The sequence below is a fragment of the Equus quagga genome, chromosome 1 (assembly GCF_021613505.1).
Source record: "Equus quagga isolate Etosha38 chromosome 1, UCLA_HA_Equagga_1.0, whole genome shotgun sequence".
In the NCBI taxonomy this organism is placed as follows: Eukaryota; Metazoa; Chordata; class Mammalia; order Perissodactyla; family Equidae; genus Equus; species Equus quagga.
The window spans coordinates 163,639,878-163,666,522 of NC_060267.1; the positions used below are offsets into that span (position 1 = coordinate 163,639,878).

At 43.7% G+C, this 26,645-nt stretch overlaps 1 protein-coding gene across 1 annotated transcript in view; it reads right to left on the reverse strand.

Moving 5' to 3' along the window:
• Window positions 1-25,084, reverse strand: part of PLCL2 (phospholipase C like 2) — a 178,319-nt gene extending 153,235 nt beyond the window's left edge. Inside the window, 2 exon segments of the mRNA XM_046646436.1 lie at window positions 24,633-24,953; window positions 24,955-25,084. Of these exon segments, the coding sequence (XP_046502392.1) occupies window positions 24,633-24,953; window positions 24,955-24,972 (339 nt within the window). The 5' untranslated portion in view covers window positions 24,973-25,084.
• Window positions 25,085-26,645: the final 1,561 nt, after the last annotated feature.

Genomic DNA, 26,645 nt, shown 5'->3' on the forward strand with positions numbered 1-26,645 from the left:
ATCACATTTTGAGGTCAAAGAGAAGAGAAAGAATCAGCAAAGGGGACTTTGGGAAGGGAAAAGGGAAAAGATTGATTATTGAGGTAGGTAAACCAGGAGAGTAGGGAGCCCCGGAAACCAAGTGAAGTAAGTGTATCAAGATGAGGAATGATCAACCACGTCAAATGCTACTGATGGGTAAAGTCAAGCAAGGACTGAGAACTGACTGAGGGATTTAAGAACCCGGTGACCTTGACAAGAGGCAGCTCTGGTGAATAGTGATGGTAAGAACCTGAATGGTGTGGGTTTAAGAAAAAATGGGAGCAAGGAATTGGAAACAGTGAACATAGACAATTCTTCAAGATGTTTTGCTGCAAAAGGAGGGAAAGAAATTGGCCGGTAGCCGGCAGCAAAGTTCTCATAAAGAGAACACAGAAGAAATATCAGAACATTTGACGCTGATGGGAACGATCTGGCAGATAGTGAAACTGACTCTATAGGATGGGAGAAGAACTGCTGTATGAATGAACTGAGTAGGAAAGACGGGTTGAGATCTTCCGCCTCAACGAAGAGACAGGCTCTGAGTAGGACCCGGGCTAATTCATCTTAGTTACACTATGGAAAGCAGAGTATGTGGGCACAAGGCTGATAAATGGGTAGATACCACAGTGGGCCGTGACCAAACAACAATAATGCTAATCAGTCAGACCAATCCTACTGTTTCCTAGGGATGGGGGGGAAGACCCGTCAAAGAGGGAAGAAAGCACCCTGAACTCTAAATTTCCTAATCATCTCAAAGAGACGGCATTTAACCCAAGATAGGCTGTTTTAAACCAGAAAAAGGAGAGTTATTTTTGACATATTCCTGCTTTTTGCTGAACAGGAATGGGAACTCCAGAGCCATATTAAATCAGATAGAGAATATAAAGGAAGTTACAGAACATGAAAGAAGCACATCTGAGTTGTAGTGTGCAAATTTCAACCCCAGGACACATAAAAGTTAATATCCTTCTTCCTAATCTTCCTCATAGTCATTTTCTGCCTAGTGCACCTTAACTCAACGATCCCAAAAGATATTTAATAAGAAAATAGTAGCAGTAAGATAACAATAATGATATATAAAACCAAACTCTGTGCTAAACGCTGTAATGCACTCATTCTCATTAAATTAGGACAGCAGCCCTCTGAAGGAAGCACAACTATTATCATCCCTTTCACAGATGAGAAAGCTACACATAGAGCAGTTATGTTACTCGCCCAACAGTAAGTGGCAGAGTTAGAATTCAAACCCAGGTCCTTGCTATCAAGAAACAGCAAAAACCTATATCTTGATAGTATACACTTTAAGTTATCACATCAAGAACTCAGCCCAAGAACATCAACGTGGGTAACAATTGTTTAAATGTATTAGACAAAAACATAAAAATAATGATCTCTTCAGCTGGCAAAATACTTCGACTTTTACCCAAGTTCTTTTACCCAAGTTTTACCCAAGCAAGTAGATAACACAAGCCTTTCTAGATTGCTCCTGGGACTCGGTGATAAACATGGTCTGCCCACTGGGATGTCATCATATACTAATGTTACTTTTACAATAAAAGGAAAGCTGCAGAGAAGGCTGAAGCATACTTTGTTCCAAAGACCTAGTTGACTTAGATGTGACAATGCTTATCACACATCACCATAATTTTCTAATTTAGGTATAATTAGAAAACAAACACTAAGTTGATATACTATATATTTCCCAGTCTCTGCTACCATCACATTTTTATTAATTTCATTTTCATCTGAAAAAACAAGTGATTTTTAAGCCCAATATCAAACATGCCTAATGGACCACAACCTAGGACGCAGCCTCAGTCCCCAATACCTCCTCCCTGAGGCTGCCCACTTCCGAGACAGCCGACGTTCATCACGCCACCAGACATGCTGTGCTGTGCCATTCACGGGTCTTTGGTCATGCGGTTCCAGGTTCCCTGGAAGTTCTCCACCAAGCAGTAGATACCACTGGGGTCCTGGCCAAATTCCCAACCGCTCTGAGTGTTGGTTGCTAACATCTCTCAGCTAACCCTGGGATGTTATGTCCCCCTGCCCACAGGCAACGACTAACTGACATGGGGAAGATTACAAGAGACTTAAGAGACACATCAACCAATTGCAATATGTGGGACCTGATCTGGACCCTAAATCAAACAAGCCATATTTCTTGAGAGCTATGAGTTTCAAAGGCAATTGCATAACTGAACACTGATTGGATATTTGATATTACAGAATTATTGTTAATTTTTAGGTATAATAAAGATATTGTGGTTTGTATGAATATATTTATGGATAATATGGTATCTCAGACTTGCTTTAAAATAATACAGGATGGGGATAAGTGGGTAGGAGTACAGAGGAAACAAGACTGGCCATGAGCTGGTAACTGCTGAAGCTGGATGATGAGTATATGAGCGTTCACTATACCATTCTCTCTATTTGTGTCTACTTCCCATAGAAAATAGAGAGAACCCACGAAAAGGAGACGGGGAGTTAAATATACAATAGGAATGTCAACCTGATAGTGCCAAATCAGCCCACAAAACTAAGTTTTCACCTATATTTTGCTTAAACATTATTTGGAATAAAATATTGGAATTAATAGATATCATTAGATTAAAAGTGTAGTGAAGATTCACTAAATGTGTCATGAAATAAACTGAACTGAAATACACTGAAGGGAATTCATACTCATTTCTTTCACGTAGTCACTACGAAGGTAGGTAAAGAAAACAGCCAATTCCATCTGAAGGGCACGACTCCTGAAATGCTAAGTTTAGACTTCTGATATTCTGTAAGTCAGTACAAAAGCTGTCACTAATCCTTCCTCAACGCTGTGCTTTACATGTATGACCTCGATCAATTCTCACAAAAATCCAGTGACGTCGATCCCGTTATTACACCTATTTTAGAGATGAGGAAACTATGGCTAGTAGATGATCCCAGCCTGGATTCACACCCAAGCCAGCTGACCCCAAAGCCTAAGCAATAAGCTCCTCGTTCCCAAGCAGCTCTGGGGAACCAGCACCATCAACGCCCTAAGGCCTTGCTGTAGAGTTAACTAAGCAACAACACGTCGGCAAAAAGTCCCAATAGTGGTAGACGCTTCAAGCACCAGCCGAAAAAAATATATGGATGATGCACCACTGGCATCTCTGGGCTGCCTTTCTGGTAGTCACAGCTTTGCGGTAAGCTGTGCACTTCTTCTCCGGGGTTCTCATGACCCACAACACACATGACAGGCTTGTCTGGTTAACAGTCAGTCCTGCGAGGCTGTGTCTTTCCTAGGTGACAAGCCTACCCAAGAACTAAACTCATCATCTAGGCCCTTTTTAACATAATCATCAAACAAGTAGCCATCTTTTCAGACTATCATGAAAACCACAGAAAAATTTAAAATTATAAACTGACAAGCTTTTAAAGTATAATCATTAGTAAAACCCACAATTTCAAAATTTCCTTTCAAGGGACAAGAGCTTAGATTAAATACAGAAATAGCAAGGAGGATAAGGAACCAAAAACTAAACTTGCGTGGTCAAACTCATTTTCAGATAACAGCATGTGAAAATAATTCATGTGAGTTGCCAAAGAAAGGAAACAGGATCCAGAAGTTAAAAGGATGGTCTCTTCCTTCAAGTCTGCAACAGAAGTAAGAAAGAAAAAAACACCCGCAGCTTTCTCCAAGCCTGCAACCACATGGCTGTGTTTTAGACTGGGTGGAGCAGGGAGTAAATAAACACAGTTTCTATTTTTACTTGCTTTTCCTGGCCACTCTGAAATTTCCAAGTCACAAATTATTGCCTGTTATCTTTTAAAGTAGATTGTTACTCAAAGAATTCATAGAAAACTTCTCAGAATCAGGAGGAGACATACAAGTTCCTATATAAAGCTAATTTATTTTAGAAAATAATTTACGTTAAAAGTATGATGTATTCATAAAATAAACTAGAAAGAATGCTTAAATATTTTCCATTGCATATACTCAAAATAGTAAATCTTCTCAAACTCTATAGAATGTTAATTACTGATGTTACTACAGTATATTGCTAATTTTAAAAATAAATTTTATTAAAATTTTGAAAATGAACTTCTTTGCAAAAATTAACAATACAATAAATCTAAATTGAAGACACAAATTACATATTAACTAAGGCAGAATTCTGTCCAAAATTTAAATTCACAATATGCTCAATGACTTCTCTTAACTTTACTGGAGAATAATAGATTGGAAGAAAAAGAACATATTTCTTTGTAGATTCCACTTCTTTCTCATACATTTTAGAAAGAAAATCAGGGGATGGTCTGCACACCTCAGGGCCAACCTATCCACTGGACAGCAGGCACAATGCTTAAGGCCCACCGTATTTTTAAAGGCCCACAAAAATGTTTTAATTTCTTGTAAAATCAGAAAAAAATAAAAGAACTTTTAGGTTGAATAAAATGTTTTATATGTAATATTAACAGACTTGTCTTTATACCAATACAGTTGTAAAATACAATTTCTTGGTTTTTTTAAATAGAGGAAGGGGCCTATAAAGAGAAAAAGGCCCAGGTTCATGGAAGTCAATACGCAGCCCTGAGGCATCTCAGTGCTTCCTGTCCCAGAGGCCTCTCGGGAGATGCGGATCCTGCTTCTCAAAGCAGAAGATGGTTAGTGGAGCCTTGGCTGGGCCCTCGGAGTGATGGGCACCTGTCAGAAACTACTCCATCTGCAGAGGCTCCCTCCCGGCCCCCCTTCCTCCCTGCAGTCTCCCCTTGAGACAGGGGCACAGAACTAACAGGCCCCCTGCATGTTCCCAACATTCTAAGGAGCCTTTAAGAGTAAGCTGGAGCTGCTGCAACAGCACAGGATTGCTCTGAATCAACTGTTCAGTTGATTTTTTTATTTTAGATGCCTCTGGAAATCTGACGAGACCGTCTCAGAAACATATGCACAACCCACAAAATTTTGCATACAATGAATTTCATCACTGGAAATTCACTTCCTTCACATAGGAGATTTTAAAATTTTGTAAATAATACTCCTCTCTCATTTTAAATGCAAAAATTAACTGGCTGCTTCCGAAAATTTTTAAAATAAACCTGAACAGTGTAGATAAAACAGAAAGTACACTACACACCAAGAGAAAATGTCAGTTAGAAGGCAGCAACTTTGGTTTGATACAGAAGTTGAAATTGGGTCCTGGTCTTGGACAGTCAGTCAGCTTCGACTTCTGGCTTTTGTTTTAATGATAAAAGGCCTAGAGTGCCAAGTGAAATCACAGCCCACTTTGCCAGCAAGCAAGGACAGGCATGTGCGAAGGAGTGTGAAAATCCCCCAAACCTCTTCCAGTTCCATTCACTTCAGATCACTCCCTGTGCCCACACACCCCGGGGCCTTCTGTGGCAAGGAGAGCACCACCGATGCTGTGCGTGTCCTGAAGGAAAGCATTCAGCCCATTTCAATGTAAGGCTGTCAGGACGAAAATAACCTTCAAAAGCATTCTGTCGTTTTTCCTAGAGTCTATGGGCTTCCGCCTGCAGGAGACTGCCACAGCTGTGTCACTGACTCTGGCCAGCAGATGTACTTGGTTATCCGCTTCCAGGACGGCAACTGGGCAAAAGTGCTCCTGGTTTTTCAGCAGCATCCATCATGGGGATGGCAAAGCCTCGAACTGAAAGACGGAATCACTCAAGGGGCCAGACAGCCACCAAATAAGCCAACCCATCAGTAAACTCCTCCCCTTGAAAACAGGGTTCTCCCTTCGTTAAAATGCACATGTGCGAGCCCACACACACACTTTGCTCACATTTGTCCTTGGTGTTAACCAAATGAATTCCACAGTCTGCTCCCATTTTTCTGTCAAGATCTCTGAAAAAGGTCAAGGAGTCACAGTCACAGCCCTGGCTCTGGCCAACCTGACAACTTCACAGGCAGTCAGTGTGTCAAATGTTCTTCAGAATTACTGGCCGGAAGGTTTGACAAAACTGAGCGGGGACACAGAAAGCTACAAGTCTCACAACACGTGGGCCTTTTATCACCAAAGCAGCAAAGCCAGACTAGCTGCCGCACATCCAGATGCTCCCTCTTTCACGGCATCAAGGTGTTCTTACCATCACAGTTCTACAATTCAAAGACATCTGTGGCCACGGCACTTTCCAAAAACAGATCACTAAAGACAAATTCTTTGAAATGCCACACACACATAACAGATGAAAACCATCAGCTGGTTGTAATGAAGAATGCCCACGGGCTCATCCAAGTGCAGGCTGAAGGGACCTTTCCTGCCAAAATCTGCTTTCAAATATTAGAAGAAATGTCAGCAACCTTGAGTGTGTGGGGCCACGTTAAAGAAACTGCTTCAATTCCTTTCTTCTAGACTCAGCCACAAACCAACCTGAGCACTTCCCAGAAATAAAGCTTCCCCAGGCCTCTCCCGCCAGGTGTGGCTTCTCCCACCGGCCACACGACACACAAGCTGCTGAGCTTCCCCGGCTCCGTCCTCGCGCACGTGAGCGCCACGGCCGGGCGAGCCAGAACTCCCACCCATTCTACACTTGCATTGGCAAGGCCCTTGCTGGACAACCAGCAGAGGGGTTTCGTGTCTCACCATATTCGGGGATGAAAGTAAAATTAAAGGGTTGAAGCTCCAACGTACTGTGCTGTTTAGCATTGTCCAGTATAAGAAGAGACAGATGTCCACGATCACGTGGCAGGACAGGCCTGCTTTAGTGCCATCAAAGGGGGACTACACAAGTTCCATTACACGAAGGTCACTCCAATGGTGACTTCCAGACCACGCAGAGTATCATTCCAGCCCACCACACACTCACCTGTAGCAAATGCCTAAGTAATACCGTCAACACAACAAAAACTATCTTTTCAGAGAAACAAACTTTAAAGTAACAGGATAGAAATGGGGAAAAACTGGTAAATCCTGGATCTCAGAATAAGAACTACTGCCTTTGTTTAAAGATGATTAGACTCCAAACTGAAACCTTAAAAGAAAATGAATTCTTCACATGGATACTCCTTTTCAAAATGCTTAAAAATTGTCCCCTTTTGGCTCACGAATATGCCCATTCCTAATTTATAACACCTTTCCTCTAAGAAACGAATGTTTCTGAGCTAGATACCAATTAAATTTTGCTTTGCCATATTAAGTGAACCGAGGCATGGCAAAGAATGCTAAGAGACTCTCAAAGATTAATGGAGGCTGAGGGTAGAGGCAGATGAATACCTAGATACTTGTATGATTCCCTCCAGACCACTTCAGAATGAAAATTAGAGAGAAAGTTACACTTAAGAGTTGAATCATTTTTAATTCAATTCAGCCCATGTTCTTGCGATGGAAACTATGTACTTACTTAATTTTAATAGCAACATATATCTGAACTGATCATTACTTTTTTTAAAAAAAAAAAGATAAATGCAAGCATTTTTCTTATGAAAGAGCTTGCTATAATTTCTTAAGTTTTCCAACTCCATTAAAAAATAAATAAATATTCTGTTTTTCATCCAGACTGATCTTAGACCATAAAGAAAGGAGAATGGATGGTGGTGCCATTTGCCAAACTAAATAGCTCCAGAAAAGGACCAGATAGGAGGCTGGGAGGAGGATAAGAAAGGGAAGGTTGGCTCTGAACATGCTGCAGTGAGACGTCTGGGTGACATGCTAGAGGGATGCTGAGTGGACATCAGAGAGCAAATCTGAGCTAGAGACATCTACTCGAGAGCCATCAGTGAATACCTAGTTGATTGCAACTATGGCTGTAGAAAAGCTGTCCAGGATGACGCCTGGAATAAGCGTGGTATGGTGAGTCCCAAAGACCCTCGCTAGTGAGAGAGGGAGGAGGAGTAATGGAAGAGAAGGAAATGGAGCCAGAGATCACAGACACACTTTAAAGATAGCGCCAAAGAGAGAAACGAAGAGGGAGGAGGGAAGGCTCGTGCTATCTTTCCTGTTTTCTAAGAACCTGAGCATATTTACATGCTGATGGGGGAGACATAAGCACAGAAGTTAAAGATACAGGAAAGAGAGGATGGGATCCGGAGCACAGGAACAATGGGAAAGAGAGACAGCCCCCTATGGTAACAGAAGGAGGACCAGTGCACAAGTCTCAAGGCAAAGGCTGAGAAGTTTCCCTAAGAAACAGCAGATAAGATCATGTGCTAAGGATGGTAGGGAGGAGATGACAGGATGGACATCCACTTATTTCCTTGCCAACAGTCACCCATCCGTGTGGGCACTGCCCCGAGTCAGGGATGCAGGCTTGGACCGTGGAAGGGACGCTTTCCCTCTGCGAAGGTCCCTGGCCCAGAGGACAGCCTGTGACCCTGTCCTCATCAGCACCAGCTCCACCCTGGGTCACATGACCATGGGAAAAGGACGGCCCCAGCACAGCTGGCATGACACAGCCTCCACATTCTGAAGGTCTTCAGTCCCCCAGGAGCAGCACCTTCCACGTAGCTCTTGAAAGCAACAGGTGGCCTCCAGAATGACCAGGCACGATGCTGTTGCTTTCTTGGAATGACAAATAGGTCTGATTTGCTAAATAAATTTAGTGCATAAGCATAGTAGGGTTTTTTTATCTTCAAGGACGTACAGATGCTCTGCCTTACCAGAACAAGCAGTGCAGCAGTTAATTTTCCTACATAATAGTGGCCCAGAGACACACGATCAAGGCGTTAAAACTTCAGTTCCTTTCACAGCAGCAAAACAACTCTTTGGTTTCTCAACCAGCCACACAGTGCACCACCTCAAATGCGAGCTGCCCTGAGATTACATTTTGATGATACTGGATTCCTATTTTTGTGTCTTGTTAATTAAGTGGGCGAGGAATGAAGTGCCACTTTCCCAATTTACACGTATAAAATGTGTGAAGGTACCTGAGTAGCATGCAGAGTGAAAGGCGGACTGGACGACAGGGCAGGAGACGTGGGCCCAAAGCTCAATCTTGCTAACCTTTTGTGCGACCAGGTGTAATTTTGCATGCATGGGCCTCAACTTTTCTGCCTAGAAATGGGGGCTACCGATGATGTCTACGGCACAAGATAGTTGTGAGGGTAAACTGAGTTGATATTGTTAAAAGTGCTTTGTAGAGATTAAAGAACTACGCAAATATGAAGTGTTATTGGCTTACGAATGAACTTTCCCAGATTTTCTGGAGTTACGAAGCATTATTACCACCATCATTTTATGTTTTCATAACATCTTGTTTTAAGAGTTTTAAACCTCTTTCAAATCATTAGGATAATCAGCCTAATAAAATAAGCAGATCAACCTATAGGTTTATTTCAATTTATAGAGAATACAGTGAGATTTAGAGTTTAACTGATTTTCCTAAAAGTGAATATACAAACTAGATATAAAGTTCAGATATTCTGTCTTCAATTGGACACTCTCAAAGAGAAAAAAAAAGTGTAATTCATAATTTCATTAATTAAAAATTTTATCATCTTTTCAACTCCACCGAAAAATATTAAAAATACAAAAAGAACTGTATTTAAATTATTATTATTATTGCTTTAATAATTCCTGAATTCTTCTCTGAATTTTTACCTTTGTCCAGAAAAAAATGAAGGTTGTTTTCTTTAGTATCAGAGTCATTGCTACCTCATAACAGCACCTTTCAAGACTCTGAGATTAAGACCTCACTGGCTCGGTTCTGGTAGTGACTAAAACAATCATCCAAACCACCAGTTCACGGTGCTGAAAAATAATAAAAATGATGAACTGAGGGAGAAGGCACAGGGCTGAGGTTGTTTCAGTTTGAAACGGTAAGTAAACCAAAGGCAGAGTGAACCAAATTAAAAATATGAAACCAAAACATGATATTCAAATAAGGTGGAGCAGGGAGTACTGAAAACAACATTTTAAAGTATGGACGATAAGAGAGGGGGAAAAGATTAAATGTGACCTTTAAGATAGGATAGAGTTGTTTGTCAGGGTTTTTGGGGGAGAAAAAGAGGGAGTTTAAGAGATTTATTAGCAAGCTTTCAGGAACAGCACAGAAGTGACCCACGTAAAGGATCGAATCCACAGTAAAATAGCAGAAACTGAATCACTCAGACAAATTGATGCTCCCAAGGTTTTCCTTACCACATCAGTCACGCAAATAGTACTTACCCAGGAGCCCAAAAGACATATGCGAAGTCTGGCAGACAAGAATTCATGCACCTCTTAAAGCAAAAAGAGGAGGAAGCAGAGTCCTCCCGATACACTTAACATTTCAACCAAGCAGAGGCACAAACCCTAAATCAGAGCCCGTAAGTCTCAACCTGCAGCTCCTGGTCTCCACGGGTCAGCTTCCGGACCGCTGGCTCTGGAGTCCAGGTCTCGGGTTTGAACTCTGCAGAGGACCCAGGGAACTCAGGGTCCCTGCCTGATTGAGGCTCTTTTGTTGTTGGTTTTAAACATGACCCCAATGGTCTGTTCTGTTCAGATACAGCAGAAAAGCCTAAGGCTAAATCAACAGTCCTCTCTACATATGAAATTGGTCCTCCCGTGAATGCAGATGATTGACTGCTTCTCTTCACTCTTGAGATGTCGCATCCAGTTCCGTTCTCACATCCATAAGCCAGGCTAACCTGTCTGCTGCTGCTATTGTTTGTAGAGTGGCCACAGCTCCACAGCATGTCTGGGGCCAAGCTCCAATCCACGACTGACGTGAATTAGCCCCTGGAGCTGTGTTATGGAGGGCATCCTTCGAAAGTGACGGATGCAGAGCACTCCACGGCTCACTACACCTTTCCTTATACCTCTGTTCTCCTCTCCACCACGTTTAAAGCCTGATAAATGTGCCCCAGTGTCCCTGGCACACTACAGTGTGCCCCCAGTGGATTACAGGCCTGCCAAGATATTGATCTCTGTAACCCCCTACGTTCCATCCCTACCCTGGCGGGAGCGGGGCAGGGCCTCTAGCCACAAGCAATTTCTTCAAACTTAGCTGTACAACTGCATCATTTTCTATCTGGAGCTGGGTGTGGAAAAGGTTGAAAGCACTCTTTTGGAGCATAATTTATGGATCTAATGGCTCCTAGAGTGTTCCTAGGAATGGATGGTGGGCTGGAGAGTTGCCAAATCCTACCTGGGGACAGGAGCTTCATCACGCCCTGTTATTCCGATGACATCTTCTAAGCCACCTTCCTCCTTGTTTTACCTTGCTGTCTGGCAACCAGTAATGGAAAGATGCACTGAGGTCAGGGCGCGGCCAGGGAGAGGACACTTCTCCTGGCCTGTGAAGCCCGGCGCCCAGCAAAGCCCGATTTGCCCTGTTTCTCGCACTTTGTTTCACTTTCTTGCTTCCAGGCCCCTCAGGGCAGATTCATCAATGGCAGCTATTCTTTGGGACAAAAGTGCTGTTTAACTATTTAAAAATATTCTTCAACAATATTTCCTTCTCTAACAAGGAAGATGGGTGAGCAGATCCGGCTACTTACACTGCAGGAAAGGGAACCTCTCTGATTCTTCACTTGGTAAATATTACAGAGCACTGAATTTTCACAAAAAGATTGGAGACTTTCTCCCCCAAAGAATGCTAAACTTCATTTCTACTATGCCTCCCACTCACAAATAAGTAGATTAAACTACCTATTAAAGATATATGTATTAATAAGTGGTCCCAATCACTATCAGGAAAACTAGGGAACACTTTTCTCCTGCCAAACTGTGGGTACTCCTCCAGCCTCTAGAGACCGGAGTTTCCAAAGCCTCGGCCTCCCGACCAGAGCACGTCTTTTCCTGGGTGCCCACGAGCTTCTCTGCTGGAAGATCCACTCATCTTAATTTGGAAGAGAAAAAAACTGACCTAAAAGAATAAACACAAATAGTGATGATCTGGTAAGAGAGCAACCACATTGAGGGGGAAAAGAGAACACACCAAGTAACTAAGACTATGAATATGCAACACTGGTATTTTCGTGTTACTGCTTTGCAGACAATAAAATATACTTTATAGATGCTTTGGGAGTTCAATGGTCATTCCTCCTGACCACAAGGGTCTGTGTGGTGGGAGGAAAATGCTATAGCGTTCAGAAAGTAGATGTTCACCCAAAGGTCATGACATACCAACCCAGACTGTCAGCCCACCATAATGAGGTGCACTGAAGCATCACTAGGATGGGTCTCTCCCTCCCCACATAAATTACCTGTACAAACAGATACCTGTCTGGCAAGTGTCAATTTACAATCTTCTAGGAGTAAACAGCATTTTTACTACATGCTGCCACCTGAGCACAAGATGAGGTGGTTAAAGGAAACGTGAGGACACATTTCAGCAAAGTTTGAAATGGACAACGAAAAGTATAAAAGTTTGTACAATGTACAAAACCTCTCTCTAGAAACAGTGCTCATGCCTCAAATTAGTTCTTTCTAAAAAATATTCTTCCTGGGGCGGTTCTTCCTCCATGATACAGAGTGTCATGTGTACACAGATGTCTTTTCTCTTGTGAGGGATGGAAAACAGCTGAGATGGAGCCAGAAACAGTGGCTGCACAGTGATGATTAATCCAGGTAGAAGAAAGCTCCAGTAACGAACCCAGAGCCTTTCTGATAACTGACACAACATATTCTTTTACTTGGGTCAAAAATACATCCTTATGGTGCAACATTAGTACACAGGGCAGACCGTCATTTTCACATATAAACCTGTTTCTCCAACTTTGACTAAGGAATTGTTCTCCTTCATCAGCATTTTTTATCCTTTCAGAAAAAGGGCAGGAAGGAAAGCTCCACTGAGGTAGCTGAAAGTTTAACCCTATCCCCTGCACCCCACCGGCCACAGGATCACCAACGGTCACTTTCAGGATTCTGGAGCTGCTCGTTCTCTCCTATCTAACAGAACTATCTGGGCAAAGACCCGATATACAAGAAATGTTTCACAGATGTTCTTAACCCCAGCTACACCTTAAAATTTCCCAAGGCGCTTTAGGAAATCCCCAGAAATTCTGATTTAATTGGACTGGAGTGGATCTGCACATTAGTACGGTTTAGAGTTCCAGTGTGTCCTACAAAGACTCATCTGAAGATCCGGTGTTTTCCCACCCGAAGGAATATTTCGATGGGACAAGATAAGTGCTCAGTAGAGATAAACCTCTGTGCTGACCACCTGGGACCCTAGGTATACTGCTACCCAGCAGTAATCAAATGACTCTCACTTTTGTCTACAGACCTGGATAACTGGTTTCTGTTCGTTAACTACTTCTGAGACCAAAAGGCGCTATCTAGAAAACTGTCATGCAGAGAACAGGTGCTCCACAAATGAGTGGTTCTCAAAGTGTTGTATGAGCAGCACACTTTCGAAGATTAAACCTTTTGAGCATGCTCGAAGGAATTAAAATGCTCAAAACTACACTAAACAAAGCATAAAAACTCCCAACAATCACAACAACGGTGTAAGACGACTCCAGTGACCAACACACCCTTCACTCCTGTGTCAACTTCCCACCCGGACCCAGCCCCTCACGTGTTCTCAATCAAGTCCAGGAAAGGTAGTCTTCGTGCTACTCCAGCCAGCGGCCCCTCTCTCCACCCACACTCCACACAGTCGCTCAGCTGATGACTCTATCGGGTCTCATCACGGCACAGGCACGCCACGGCAGCAGAAAGTCATTTCACAGGTTGATGGACCTACAGCAGCAAACTGTGAAAGGCACTGTCCTAAATGGTGCAGGGTGAAGTAGCCAATTGCTATCTGCATTTGATTGATTTTCACAATTTAATTGTTTAAATCAACTTATTTATGAAAATATGACATACCTCCAGAAAGATCATGAGTATAGACAGCTCACTGGATTTTTACAAAGTTCCCACTCTTAGAACCACCCCAGATCCAGCAACCAAAAATTACTGGCACCCAGCAGGCCCCGTGGTTCCACCTTCCAGTCCTTAGCCTCAGATGTCCACTATCCTGACTTCTTTCACCACAAATTAGTTTGCCTGTTTCTGAACTTTATATGAATGGAATCATATAACATGTTTTCTTTTGTGTCTGGTTTCCTTCCCTCAACATTATGCTCCAGAGATTGGAGTGGTGCATGCAGCAATCATGCGCTCTTTTTCTTCGTCTGTCTGTCTGTCTTTTTTCTTCATGGCATTCCATTATACGATATGCTATTTCATAAGACAGGCGTTTGCAGTGTTTCCAGTTTGGAACTGTTATAGTTAATGCTACTACGAACATTCTCGTATGCACCTTTTGATACGCAAAGGTACTAATATCTGTTGAGTATATAGCTAGTAAGAAAGACAGTGTGGTATCAACACAAGGACAAGCAAATAGACAGATGTAACAAGAGACCCCAGAAACAGACCCACACAATACTGTCACTTGATTTACGACAAAGGGCCAAGGCAGTGTAGTGGGGACAAACGGTATTTTCAAATAAATGGTGCTGAATTAATTAATTCGATATTTATATGGAAAGAAAATTATGACCCCTACCTCACACCATACACAAAAAATAAATTCCAGGTAGACTGTAGCTCTAAATGTGAAAAAATAAAGGTTGTAGAAGTTAAATAAATACATATCTTCATGGTCTTAAGCTAAGTAAAGACTTCTTAAACAGGACACAAAAATTAAAACAGTGAAAAGACAAGTCACATACTAGAAGACATTTTCAATATAGATATCACACAAAAGACATATCCAGAAAATGTAAAGAAGTCCTACAAATAAATTTTTAAAAAATAAAAACCCAATTTTTTAAAATGGGCAAAAGACTTGAACAGGCATTTTACAAAGAATATCCAAATGGCCAAGAAAACATATGAAAAGGTGCCGAACATCAGTTGCCAGAGAAATGCAACCTAAAAGCCCCAGCAAGGTATCATTACATAACCATCACCAAGGGCTACAATTAAAAAACAAAAAAACACTGACAATACCAAGTGATAGAAAGCATTTCGAGGAACTAGAACATGGTGGGTGTGTAAATTGGTTTAACCAGTTAGAAAAACCACATGATAACATCTACCAAAGCTGAAGATATGCATATCCTCCGTCATAGCAATTCTACTTCTATCATTATTTTTAACGTATAGAAAAACATTTACAAGAATATACATAAACCAGAGGAAGCCTTGAAAGAGGAGACATCTCTTTCAACAAACCGTCAAACACTCCAAAGATAAACACATCCTTAAAACCGGTATTACATCAGGAATTCTGTTAGTTCCAACATGAAAACATCTGAATAATTCTATTGGTATTTAATATAATCTATTAGCATGGATTGACAGAAATAAAAATCTAAGCCACTGGCTGCATTTCCTTCAAGAATAAACATTAAACCATATTAACTATTTGAAAAATTACATCTACTATGCCCACAGGATATCAGAGCTCAGAGGGAAGATGAAAAATAAAAGGTAGCGGGCAACCATATGGAAAGAGTCAAACGGCTTATGAGTCTAACGGTAGCTGCAAACGAGGTTACTTATCCCTCTGTGGCCATACTAATTGGTCAAGAGCAACAGAGGCTTCATCAGCAAAGCTCATAAAAAACAGCCAAGCCCTTCCCGGGCGTTTTCAATTTAGAGAGCGGACACCTGCTGTCCATCAGCCTGTCTCTCATGAGACAGGAATCGTGTCAACCCACAACTATACTATTTGATTTCCTCTTCATCTTTACTATTTATAAACAGTCTTCAGAGTATACGCATGCACATGTATAGCATGCGTACACATGCAGCTATCTATAGCAAAAAACAAATTCTCAAAAATAGCTGTTTGGAAGACCACATCTTGTTCTATTAATACTCACTTACTGCAGTATTACATAACAATTTTTTTCCAATTCTGTTATGTTAATATGCAAATAAATGAACTCAACCATAGCTGGGAGCTAAATGTACTAATCAGTATGGCTTTGTATATCTCTAACTACAAAAGAATTTTACATGATCTCTTTCTATTCTAAAAGTCCCACGAATCTACATTATTAATCACTTTTAAATTTAGCTGTTCGGTTTCTGGGATGTTAATATCTGCTACTTTCAAATCAGTATATTTTAGCATACTCCAAGAAGATACCTGAATACTGATTTCAGAGTAATGTATTCTAAGTATTAACATATTCTGAAATTTTATAATTATTTGATAATTCCAAAACAATAACAGAGATAGATACTATCAGAAGAAGCTCACCTGAAAACAAACTGTTACCTGCTTTACCTTCCAGGACCCTAAAAATTATGTAACTATAAATCAGCTTTTTATTAAAAAAGAAACAAAAGTGGAAAATGACCCCCTTCCTAGGGAGTTTTGAAATCCATTAAAGGATAGCGGAGAGGAAAAGGACAAAATTCTAGTTTGTGGATCAGACAGAAACCAAAGGCACAGACGGTGAACAGGACTTCGGCCATGGCTTTCTGTTGCTTAGGTATATGTTGGCTTCATCCCAACATTCAGCCACAAAAGACCAAACTTTCCTAATTAAAAATCAGTCGTCTATTTTAGGACTGGTAGAAACGGCTAAGACCAAGGAGCCAGAATGGGTTGGGCAAGTAGGAAAAAAAAGGAAACAGTCAAAGACTCATTTCAGAAGGTGAAGTGGAAAGAGGGTGACGGAGCAGTTCAAAGCGTGGGCTTCCAACTCACTCCAGCCTGGTCTGAATGCTGGCTTTGCCTCTTACGAACTCCGTGTCCTTGTCGGAAATGCCTGAACCTTGAGGAATGGGTTTCCCTATCTATAACACAGGAATGATAATGTCTCCTTATAGGCCGTGGGGAAACAAGTGAGATCATGCATACAAAGCATTCTGAGTACCTCTTCTACACTCAGTTCTTGAGTTGTAACGAAAGGTAGAATTTCTAACATCACAGGACAAAATATGCTGAGGGATTAAAGAACCTACTTCGACAACTCTGCCTATTAGTACTCTATAGTCCTTACATATTTTCTTTTTTATTAATCCTACAGCCCTCCCAATGAATAGCTTTTGACAATCCAATATTGATGATGATAAAAGTTTAAGTAACTTAGTTCCTTAAAAATAAAGAAAAATTAAGCAAAAACTATAGATATCACTTAAAGAAACAGAATACCAGAAAAGAGATTAAATGCTTTAATAAACAGTGAAGCTCTCTTGCCATGCTTTTCAAATTTTGATAGCAGAACACAAATCAAAAGAAATTTTCAAAGGTCTATTCTTATTTCGGAGGCAAAAAGGGGACAGATCATTTATATCAGCATCCTGCAGAACAATTCTAGAACCAACCAAATTCTTCGATCCAACTTTAAATGAAGGCTTTTTCTTCCGTTTGATTGTTTCCAAAATTATGTACATGAAATAAATTTCTTCTTTGAAGTACACAACCCATTGAGTTTTATATTTCAACCAAAACCTAAGACGTCACATCACTCATGTCCACTTATTCACCCATTCACATATTTATTCAACAAATACATACTTAAATACGTGCTTTCCACAAGACATTGAACCACGTGTTTTCATAAATTCAAAGTGAATAAGATGAAGTTGCCTATGAGGCAGAAGAAACGAGGCTGTATAGAGATAAGAGGCAGACCAGGGGCTGGAAGGCAGAGAAAGAAGCAATTCAGACTGAGAGGTGATGAACTGAGGCAGACCCTGGAGATGGCTGAGAGGAGGGAGGCATTCCAAGCTGAGAAGAGAGAGATGTACACGTAAAGCCTACGTTCAGGCACAGACAGCAGTCCCACGGGCTCCAGCACGGGTCGTAACAAAGACTCTGTGAAAAGCAGGGAAGGAAGGTGACCATATTATTTACCATCCAAACCAGGATGCCTTTGAGAGTGAAAAGAGGCACTATTAATAATTTTGTCAGGTCAAAAGGTATAAATCTGGACTGTCCTGGGCAAATCAAGACATGGGTGCTTGGCTCAATGAAACTGATGCTCAATACGCTCTGATCAGTTAGCTGGGGCTATTTAGATACGTGCCCAGTCGTACCGAGGCATCAGATTTAGAAGGGCACCAAAACAAATCATTCTTGAAAGCATCTTTAGACTACATCTGAAAAATGTCTCTGGGTTCATTCTGCATATTTCAAAAGAAAAAACTACCCAAATGGGCATGGCAGTGTTAGTGATCTCCAACTCAAATGGAGCTAAATGACTTTGCTCATCTTAGGATAAAGTCTAAATAAGAGAAACTAAAAAGCAGAAAACCAAACATACTAGGTACCACTTACTGAGTGCTTATTATATGCCACACACTGCTCTGAATATTCCACACAAATCACCTCATTTAATCTTCACAACAACACTGTGAGGGGTGATTTTATTCTTTCCATTTCAGAGATGGGGTAACTAGACACACACACTTAAATATCTTGCCCAAGGCCCACAGAAAGGAAGAGAGGGAGCCAGAATCTGATGCAAGCACCTAACTCCATGCCCTCAATTTTTCCCACTAGTGTTCTGCCTGCTGAATAATCCAGACATGCAACATGTGGCCTGAGTGCAGCCTGAGACCCCAGGGTACAGCCCAGCTGAGATTATTAGCTAGAACACACTCTACGTAATTACCCCTGCTATGTGACCAAGCACTAGTGGCCAGCAGGGCCTAGTCACCTGCCCTCCTCTGCCACTTGGAAATAGGCAGGTGCCAAGTGTCCTGCCAGTAGGCTGGACCATTTGCATAACAGTCGCTAAAGCTCAATGTAATTAATTATATACTGTGAGCACCCTAAAGCTATGGAATTATTCTAACACAGAAAAATAGGTACTACTGAAACCTCCCTGGTGGTTCTGACTTGTTTGAATCACTGCTAACACTCTTATGCCAAGCACAACCGTCTCGAGTCACCATTATGATCAGTAGAAAAAAACTAGTTGGGCAGCTTGCAAACACACAGTTTCAGATCTTATGGCCCCTGGTAAAAATATTTGAATATTCCCTGCACTACAGAATCCCATTAATATAAAATAAAAAGATAGTAAATTAATCCAGAGGTCTGGTAGACGAGTAGGTAACGAAAGCCAAAACTTAGTATTAATCAAGAGTAGAGCAACCATTCTCGGACGTAGATGTATAGAATAAAGGCTTAAGAGAAAATAGGAATGTTCGCACCACATTTACATCCGCTTCTAGGCTGTAAATAACATTGCCCTATTTTGCTGCATACTGAGGCACGGGGAACTTAAGCATTAAAAGAAAAAGAGAACAGTCTAGTTTAGACCCCTCGCAGAGCACACGGAACCATAAAAGGAACTGAACAGATTCTGGGAGAGAGTATTCTAAGAAAATAACTCAAGTGGCCAAAATCAGCAATTAAAAAAATAAACAATTTCCTGTCAGTTGTCTATTTGGATTTGGCAAAAAAAAACAACTCAAATCAAACATAAGGAGGAGAGGTTGGAAGACAGGGAAGGGAAAAAGCAAGAGGGGGCAAGTAATTTTTAGGGTTTGAACATTAATACCCTCTGATCACTTTTGAAAAGTGAACTCTGAATTGTGACAAAAGCTCTTTGAGTGGCTGAGACAAGTCACCGTGCCCCAGCCTTTCAACAGTTACCCCGTGTGGCCTAAAATGCATTAGCACAAAGTGAAGCGGAGAGTCACGGATTGGCCATTAGATTTTCCTGACCTGAATGATCTAGGCTGCCTATCTACCCAGACAAATCCACTCTGTGATCCGGCTGCTGTTTGTTTAATATTTATGCTATGCCCACAAGTTTGCTGGCATGCAGTTGTCTTCCTCCCCCATTCAAAAAAAATAGTCTAGAGTCAAATGCAGATATTATTTTTAAGATCCAATTCAAAAAATGGTTATTCAGAGCTAGTTATCTGTGCAGAACTGCCAAGCACAGCCAGCGCTTGCCTGCAAGGAGTCTAGTTTATCTAAACCACAGGCCAATATCCATACTTATGTTTTTATTATTTTGTTTAAATACGTACAATAGATGTGAAAGGCCTGCTTGCTCCCACCTTGGGGTGGTCAGCATCAAGACATAGGGATATATGTTGGTGTAAAGATAGTAAAAGTGTTTCTCTTACACACCATGATACTGTGATAATGACAATAATGATATTAAGAAAAATAAGGGGGGCCAGCCTGGTGGCGCAGCAGTTAAGTTCGCACATTCTGCTTCTTGGTGGCCGGGGATTCGCCAGTTCGGATCCCGGGTGTGGACACGGCACTGCTTGGCACGCCATGCTGTGGTAGGCGTCCCACATATAAAGTAGAGGAAGATGGGCATAGATGTTAGCTCAGGGCCAGTCTTCCTCAGCAAAAAGAGGAGGACTGGCAATAGTTAGCTCAGGGCTAAACTTCCTCAAAAAAAAAAAAAAAGAAAGAAAAATAAGGGCTGCCACCTTGGGTAAGGTCCAACCACTGGTCCCAGTGAAGCTAGAGGCTCTGGTCAAGCGGCCACAACAGGTGACTAGACAGCTGCCTGGCAGAATTCTCTGTCAACTTCTTCTGCCAGCAGAAATAGAGATTCTTTCCCCCTCTGATATCCCCTACATTTAAAGGGGAAAATCAAATCCAGTGTTCCAAACCACTAAGGGTGCCTTAACTGTATAGAAAATTTTAACCTGCCAGTGTAATTCGGGGGGCAGTGGAGCGCAGCCATACCCACGTGGGATACAACAACCAACCCCAGCACCCTGGGCAAGTAGTTAACCTCTCTGAACTCTGGTTTTCTTCAGCCTCCTTGGTTGGGACACGACCAAGTCAGAGAATTATGTTAAGCACTTTTCATGTGTTTTACACATAGCAAATGATTAATAAATGGTGGCTGCTGTAATTACTTTTAAATACCAAAATAATACAATGGCTATATTTCCTACTTATTAAAAAAGTACCCAAGATCAATGGTTGCCATGGTCTGGCGATGGGGGAGGAGAGACTACAAAGGGACTAGGGGAATTTTTTGAGGTGATGCAACTGTCCTATATCTCGATGGCGGTGATGGTGACATGACTGAGTGTCTTTGTCAAATGTCACAGAACTGGACACCAGCAAGAGAGAATGTTAACTTATGCAAATTATACCACATTTTTAAAAGTACCAACCACAATACTCAATTAGTTTTGATTAAAATAAACCATCCCAACTAATAGACATTTTAACTTCATTTATTTCTAAAATTAAAACGAAATCTGAGGCCTAAAATAGTACTTCATCCTTTTAGACTCAGCTCTTGAATTAAAGGATCGAGCTATCTGTAAAAAATGGATGCCATGTGAACAATTAACCAAACTGCTTCAAAATAAAGTATGGATTGTATTGAACGGTGTGATGAAATGAAATATGGAAAGAGAAAATGAAAGTGATGTTTTCGTTTACTAGATTACTTAAGATGACAAGCATAACGGTTCCTTCCCCAAAAATCTAGTAATAGGCCTTTATAAATAATCTAAAAAGTATAACATATTTTCAATTGGTTAAGGAAAGGGAGAAAAGTCTGGTGATGAGTTCCCTGGTTTATTTATCTTCTCAATGTATCTGTAAAAGATTCTACAAGGCTGCTCACTCTGAATTTTCACCAACACTGTTACCCTAACCAAGGAGCTCTTTTAATACAGATCTGTGCATCTATTCTGGCAGAAAATGTAGTTTTACAACAATTTCTTAGTCAACACCATATTTACAAAACAGATGGAGTTCCCAAGAAATGATTTTAAATGAGAATCATAATTCTGGTCAGCCTACAGCGCATTTCTGTATATGTCCTGGACCTCAGCAATGGTCCTCTTTCTTTGCCCACCGTGTATCACAGGGAGGCTGCTATTTCTCCCTCTGATTTGGGGATCCCCACCTAAGAGGGATGTCAAGACTATAACAAAGATGGAAGCTAAGAAACAGGCATAGCTCAGGAGCCCAACATTTTCAACAAATGCACCCCATGAATACTGGCCCCAGTTCCTTAGCCAGCCTTTACTCCCTACCAACCCCTCAAGTCCACAATGATCACCTTGCTTACTGATCTATTCCTGCCTCTACCTGAGATCGCCTGCTGCCTTCATCCCTGATATTCAAAGAGAACATGAAGAAATCAAAGAACGACATCAGGATGGCTTTTTCACATGGGCTTCTGCTAAGCTGTTTATTATTTTTTAACAAAAGTGAAATTTAATTTCTGCCATTCATGTGATAAAAATGTCGGTGCGCTATTCACTGCTTTACGAAATTTGATGTTCAAGTAAAAGATCTCTTTCTTCTATTAGGATATTGTCTTGATGCTGTTATGTCTTTGGGAAATACCACGCTAAATTTCTAAAATCTTGATCCTTCAAGGCACGAATTCAAGGGGAAACATACCAAGTAGTTAGCTATTTCAATACTGCATACCCACTTCCTATAATCCAGGCTTGATCAATTTCAACACTATTTCCCTAGTTTTAAAGAGTGTTTAAGAAAAGGTAAATTGAACATAGAGACTAGAAAATGAAGTCTGTCAAGTCATCTGAGGAGGTACAAAACAATGAACAAGATATTAGACTGGTAAATCCAAAACCACCCGTTTTAGAAATTAACAGAACAGTAATGAGAAAACATGTACTTTCTTATCATTTCTTCATTCATTCAGGAAGTAATCTATTGAGCCCCGACTACGTTCCTGGCAATGTGCACGAAGGGATACAATTGTGAACAAGAAGCCAACTGCCCTCATTAGACAGGAGGAGCCAGCCCTGGTGGCCTAATGGTTATGTTCAGTGCGCTCCCCTGCAGCGACCCGGGTTTGGTTCCCAGGCACAAACCTACACCACTTGCCAGTGGCCATGAAAATAGAGGAAGATTGGCAACAGATGTTAGCTCAGGGCGAATCTTCCTCAGCAAAAAGAAAGAAAGAAAGAAAGAAAAGTGACAGATACCTTTGAAAGTTTCAAAATTCAAAAATCAGCAATATCTGAGTAATTAATCATTTCCCTATGTGCTTCCAGAATCTTCAATGAAGAAATGATATCTACCAGCAAGTTCTCAATTCCACATGTCAGAAATATTGGCAAATCACCCTTCTTCCTAATCTTCCATGAATGTAAAATTAAAACAGATGCTGTTGTAATTAAGTAAAGTTACACTGTGAATTCCACTATGGACACGAAAAAGTTTGAATTGTTTTTTAAATGGTGCAAAACAGGCCCTCCAAAAAATTGGGGGAAAGGAGTTAAAATTAGGTAGGTTGGTATCTTCTTTGGAACTTTTACATCAAATTTCATTAACACCACAATGCAAAATCACCACAAATATCTAGTAACCAATGAAAACGATATGACACATAATTCTGTCAAAAGGACTGAATACCATGCACAGTTGAAAGCAACTTCCATGGAAACATAAGCTACAGAGTAAAAGAAAATATAAGTCACTAAGAGTTAGGTATGCAGCAAAAATAGACTACTTTCCTTAGACAGACTCTAAACGCTGGTGCAGGTAGTTAACGTACTTGATCTCTAAGATCTTCAATTGTCCCCTTGCCCAGACATAAACTGTGCAAACAGATGACAAAGCGAAAAGCAGTTTCACAACTGCCTGTTACACAGAGTAACAAGGTGGTATATTTCGTGAGATTACTGCAGAAGTTGGTAACACCATGAGACACTTACACAGTACTTGGAAGATTTCTCTAGGTCTAATCAAATTTCAAATACCACCAGTGCCAGCTCTCTTCGCTGTGGCCCATTCTGCCCTCTCTCCCACCAGTTATCAGCCACAGGAAGGGTGGGTGCAGCCCCGTCAATGTGCTTTGCTGCTCACTGTCCCGGTAACTCCTTGATTTTCAGAACACAACCTTTTCATATTTGCTCCAAACTTGAGCAGAATGAGCTAGTCTTGCCTAAGGCTCTGCTCTTCTTAGCTCATCAACTATTTTTTTCACTTCATGTCACGCGAAATATTTTTACACTGCAGACCAAAACGTAATATTAGAATGAAATCACCACAAACTCAGGAGTTCCTAATATTACTTCTTGAGTTTATAATGCACAAAACCATGGCTGACTTTCTTCTGCTAAATAACACCATGCAAAAGATACCAAAATCAAGCAAACTGCCCAAAAGAACTTCCACAGAACTGGAGGCCTGCCTACTGCAGCAAGCAAAAGATTAAATCGTGCAGAACTGTAATCTCTCAGCGCTTTTGCGTCTAAGAAAGCGGAAATCTGCATTTACGGTCAGAAACCTACTCCATTTCTCCGTGTGACTTGAGTGACCAGAGACTTTGCACCCTGGAAGTATAACCGTTTGCAAGAGGCAAGTATATACACATCAGAAGAAACCTATTAAATAATCTCTGTTCACCACCGGGGATTTTCACATAATCACTAACTGTCTTTAACATACAATAGAAACCTTACAGGGAGTCTGTCACCAGCCTAGGCTACCACAGAAGAGCTTGCCATGCCCAGGCAGGTACAGGCCATAATTCCAGGACAATCCTGGGAGATGTGACAGCCCCAAGTTCAACTGGGGATGTCTGAGCACAGCTCCCCCTGCACATTGAAGAGCACCTCTCCATTCTTTCCAAATGCCATTTGCATCCAGTCCCTGCTCAACCACCCCAAGCACCCGTGCACCAGTGGTTCCCGTTAGCCTTGGGCTCCTCTTGCAACCCCCTCCTTCCACCACCACTCCCCTCTTGGGGAAAGAGACCCCAAGGACGGCTGGGGGTGGGTGATGAGCGCCCTTCTCCCACCTACCTTGATGATGCTGCTCCGGCGGGGCAGGCCGCCCGGTTTGCTCTCCCGGGGGAGGGGGCAGGCGGCCGGGCTGGGGGTCGGGGCGAGCGCAGCGCCGTGAGGTCCCCTGGCTGGGCTGGCCCGGGCTTCGTCCCCGGACACGCCGAGGCTGCAGTCTCCGTTGGAAACCCCGCCGCTGTCATAGCGCGCCCGCCCGTGGCCGAGGCGACCTCCCCCGCCGCCACCGCCGCCGCCGCCTTCCCCGGCTCCGGCTTTCAGGGCGCTCTTGGCGCCAACGGCCGGGCCGGGGGAGGTGGGCAGGGACCCGCCGGCGGCGCCCCCCCCGGTCACACTCCGCCATGGGCGCCCCGCGACCCGCCTGCACAAAGCCGCGTCCCCGCGTCCCCGCGTCCCCGCCGCCGCCTCGGGCCGCCGCGCGGCCCCTCCTCCTCTCCTCCTCCCGCCGCCGCCGCCTCGGCCGCTTCTTCCGCTTTTTTTTTTTTTTTTTTTTTAATTTAGATGTGATGTTTGTTTCGAGCTCGCCTCGCGCACGGTTGAAGTCGTGGCGGCAGAATTATCGGCAGATTCCTGCAGGGGAGACAAGAGAGAGGCACGAGTCACTCGGGCGGCAGCGGAGCCGGGCTCCCGGCACCTGGGGAAGGAAAACACGCCCAGACACACGCGCCGCTGCGGGCGCCAAAAATAACCCCGCGGCCCGGCGCCCACCGGGGCCACGGGCGCCACCTCCGGGGCTGCAGGCACCCACCCCGAGGTAACGGGGCGCCCCCTCAGAGACTCGGGGCGCCCACCCCGGTGGCTCGGGGCGCCCACCCCGGAGATTGGAGCACCCAGCACGCGCGAACCAGGCGCCCAGCCCCGGGGCCGCTGCCCACCTCGGGCTCAGGGCGAGGGCGAGCGGCCGGCGCCCCGACGCTCTCTGGCCTCGCGGAGGCGCCTCCCGAAGGTCTCGCGGTCCCGGGCGGACGGGAGGCGACGCCGGGGTCTCCCCAGCCCCAACTCCCCAGAGGTCGTCGCGTGCGGGGCCCCGCCACGTCCTCGCAGGGTCCCGGCTGAGGCCTGCGGCGCCGGGAGGAAGCGCACGGCGGGCAGGGGCGGCCGGGCCGTGACAGCCGCCGTGCGGCCCGGGGCAGCTCCTGAAGGGGGCAGCCCAGACTCACCACCCTCGCCCGCGGCTGCCTCCTCCCGGGCTCGGCGCTGCCCCCTACAGGCCGCGGGGACCCTCCCCGGCCGCCCCCAGACCCACCGCGAGCCGCCCGGGCGTCCGCTCCAGGTCGCCGCCGTCGCGGCTGCTCTCGCCAAGGCCGGGTCATCGGGCCGCGGAACCTCGCTGCGGAGCGGACGGCGACGGGCGGCGGCCGCCGGTCCCGGATACCCGCCACCCTCCAGAGCTGCGGCAACTGCTAATCACCCGCCCGGCGCCCCGAGGGGCAACGACCAAGCAGGCCGTGGGGCCCGGAGTGAAGGTCCCGGGGCTCGGCCGCTGCGCCTGCCTCCGAACCCCCGCCTGGTTCGCGGGACTCGCTCCCCTCCCACACAGCTCGGGGAAAGGCCATTCGGACGTTCCCCTCTGGGCTTCCCCAGGGGGCCAGACCCATGTCACGTACAGAAACCAATTCCGTTCCCTTGGGCTCCGGAACTGTGTGAACTGATTCAACTGGTAGCAAGGATGCTGGGACAGGGTGGGGGGGTGAGGAGCAGAGGACCTCGGCAGAGCCTATTTTGTGCCCTCTGAGTCGTCCTCCAGGGATTTATCACTGTCTTCCCTCCCTCCTGCTGTCCTTCCCGATCCCGTCGCCAGGGATGCCGGCTGGTCCAGCCTTCTGTGGGCCCCGCCCTAGGTCACACTCATCTTTGGGTGCAGGATACTACTTGGATCACTGCAGCTGGTCCCTCCCCTCTCTGGTCCTCCCCCTCCACCCACTGCTTCAAGTAGAAGGATCGACCTAAAAATCAACCCTGATCATGGCGCTCCCCGGCGCAAATACTTCGCGTGGTCTCCATCCGTCGAGCCAG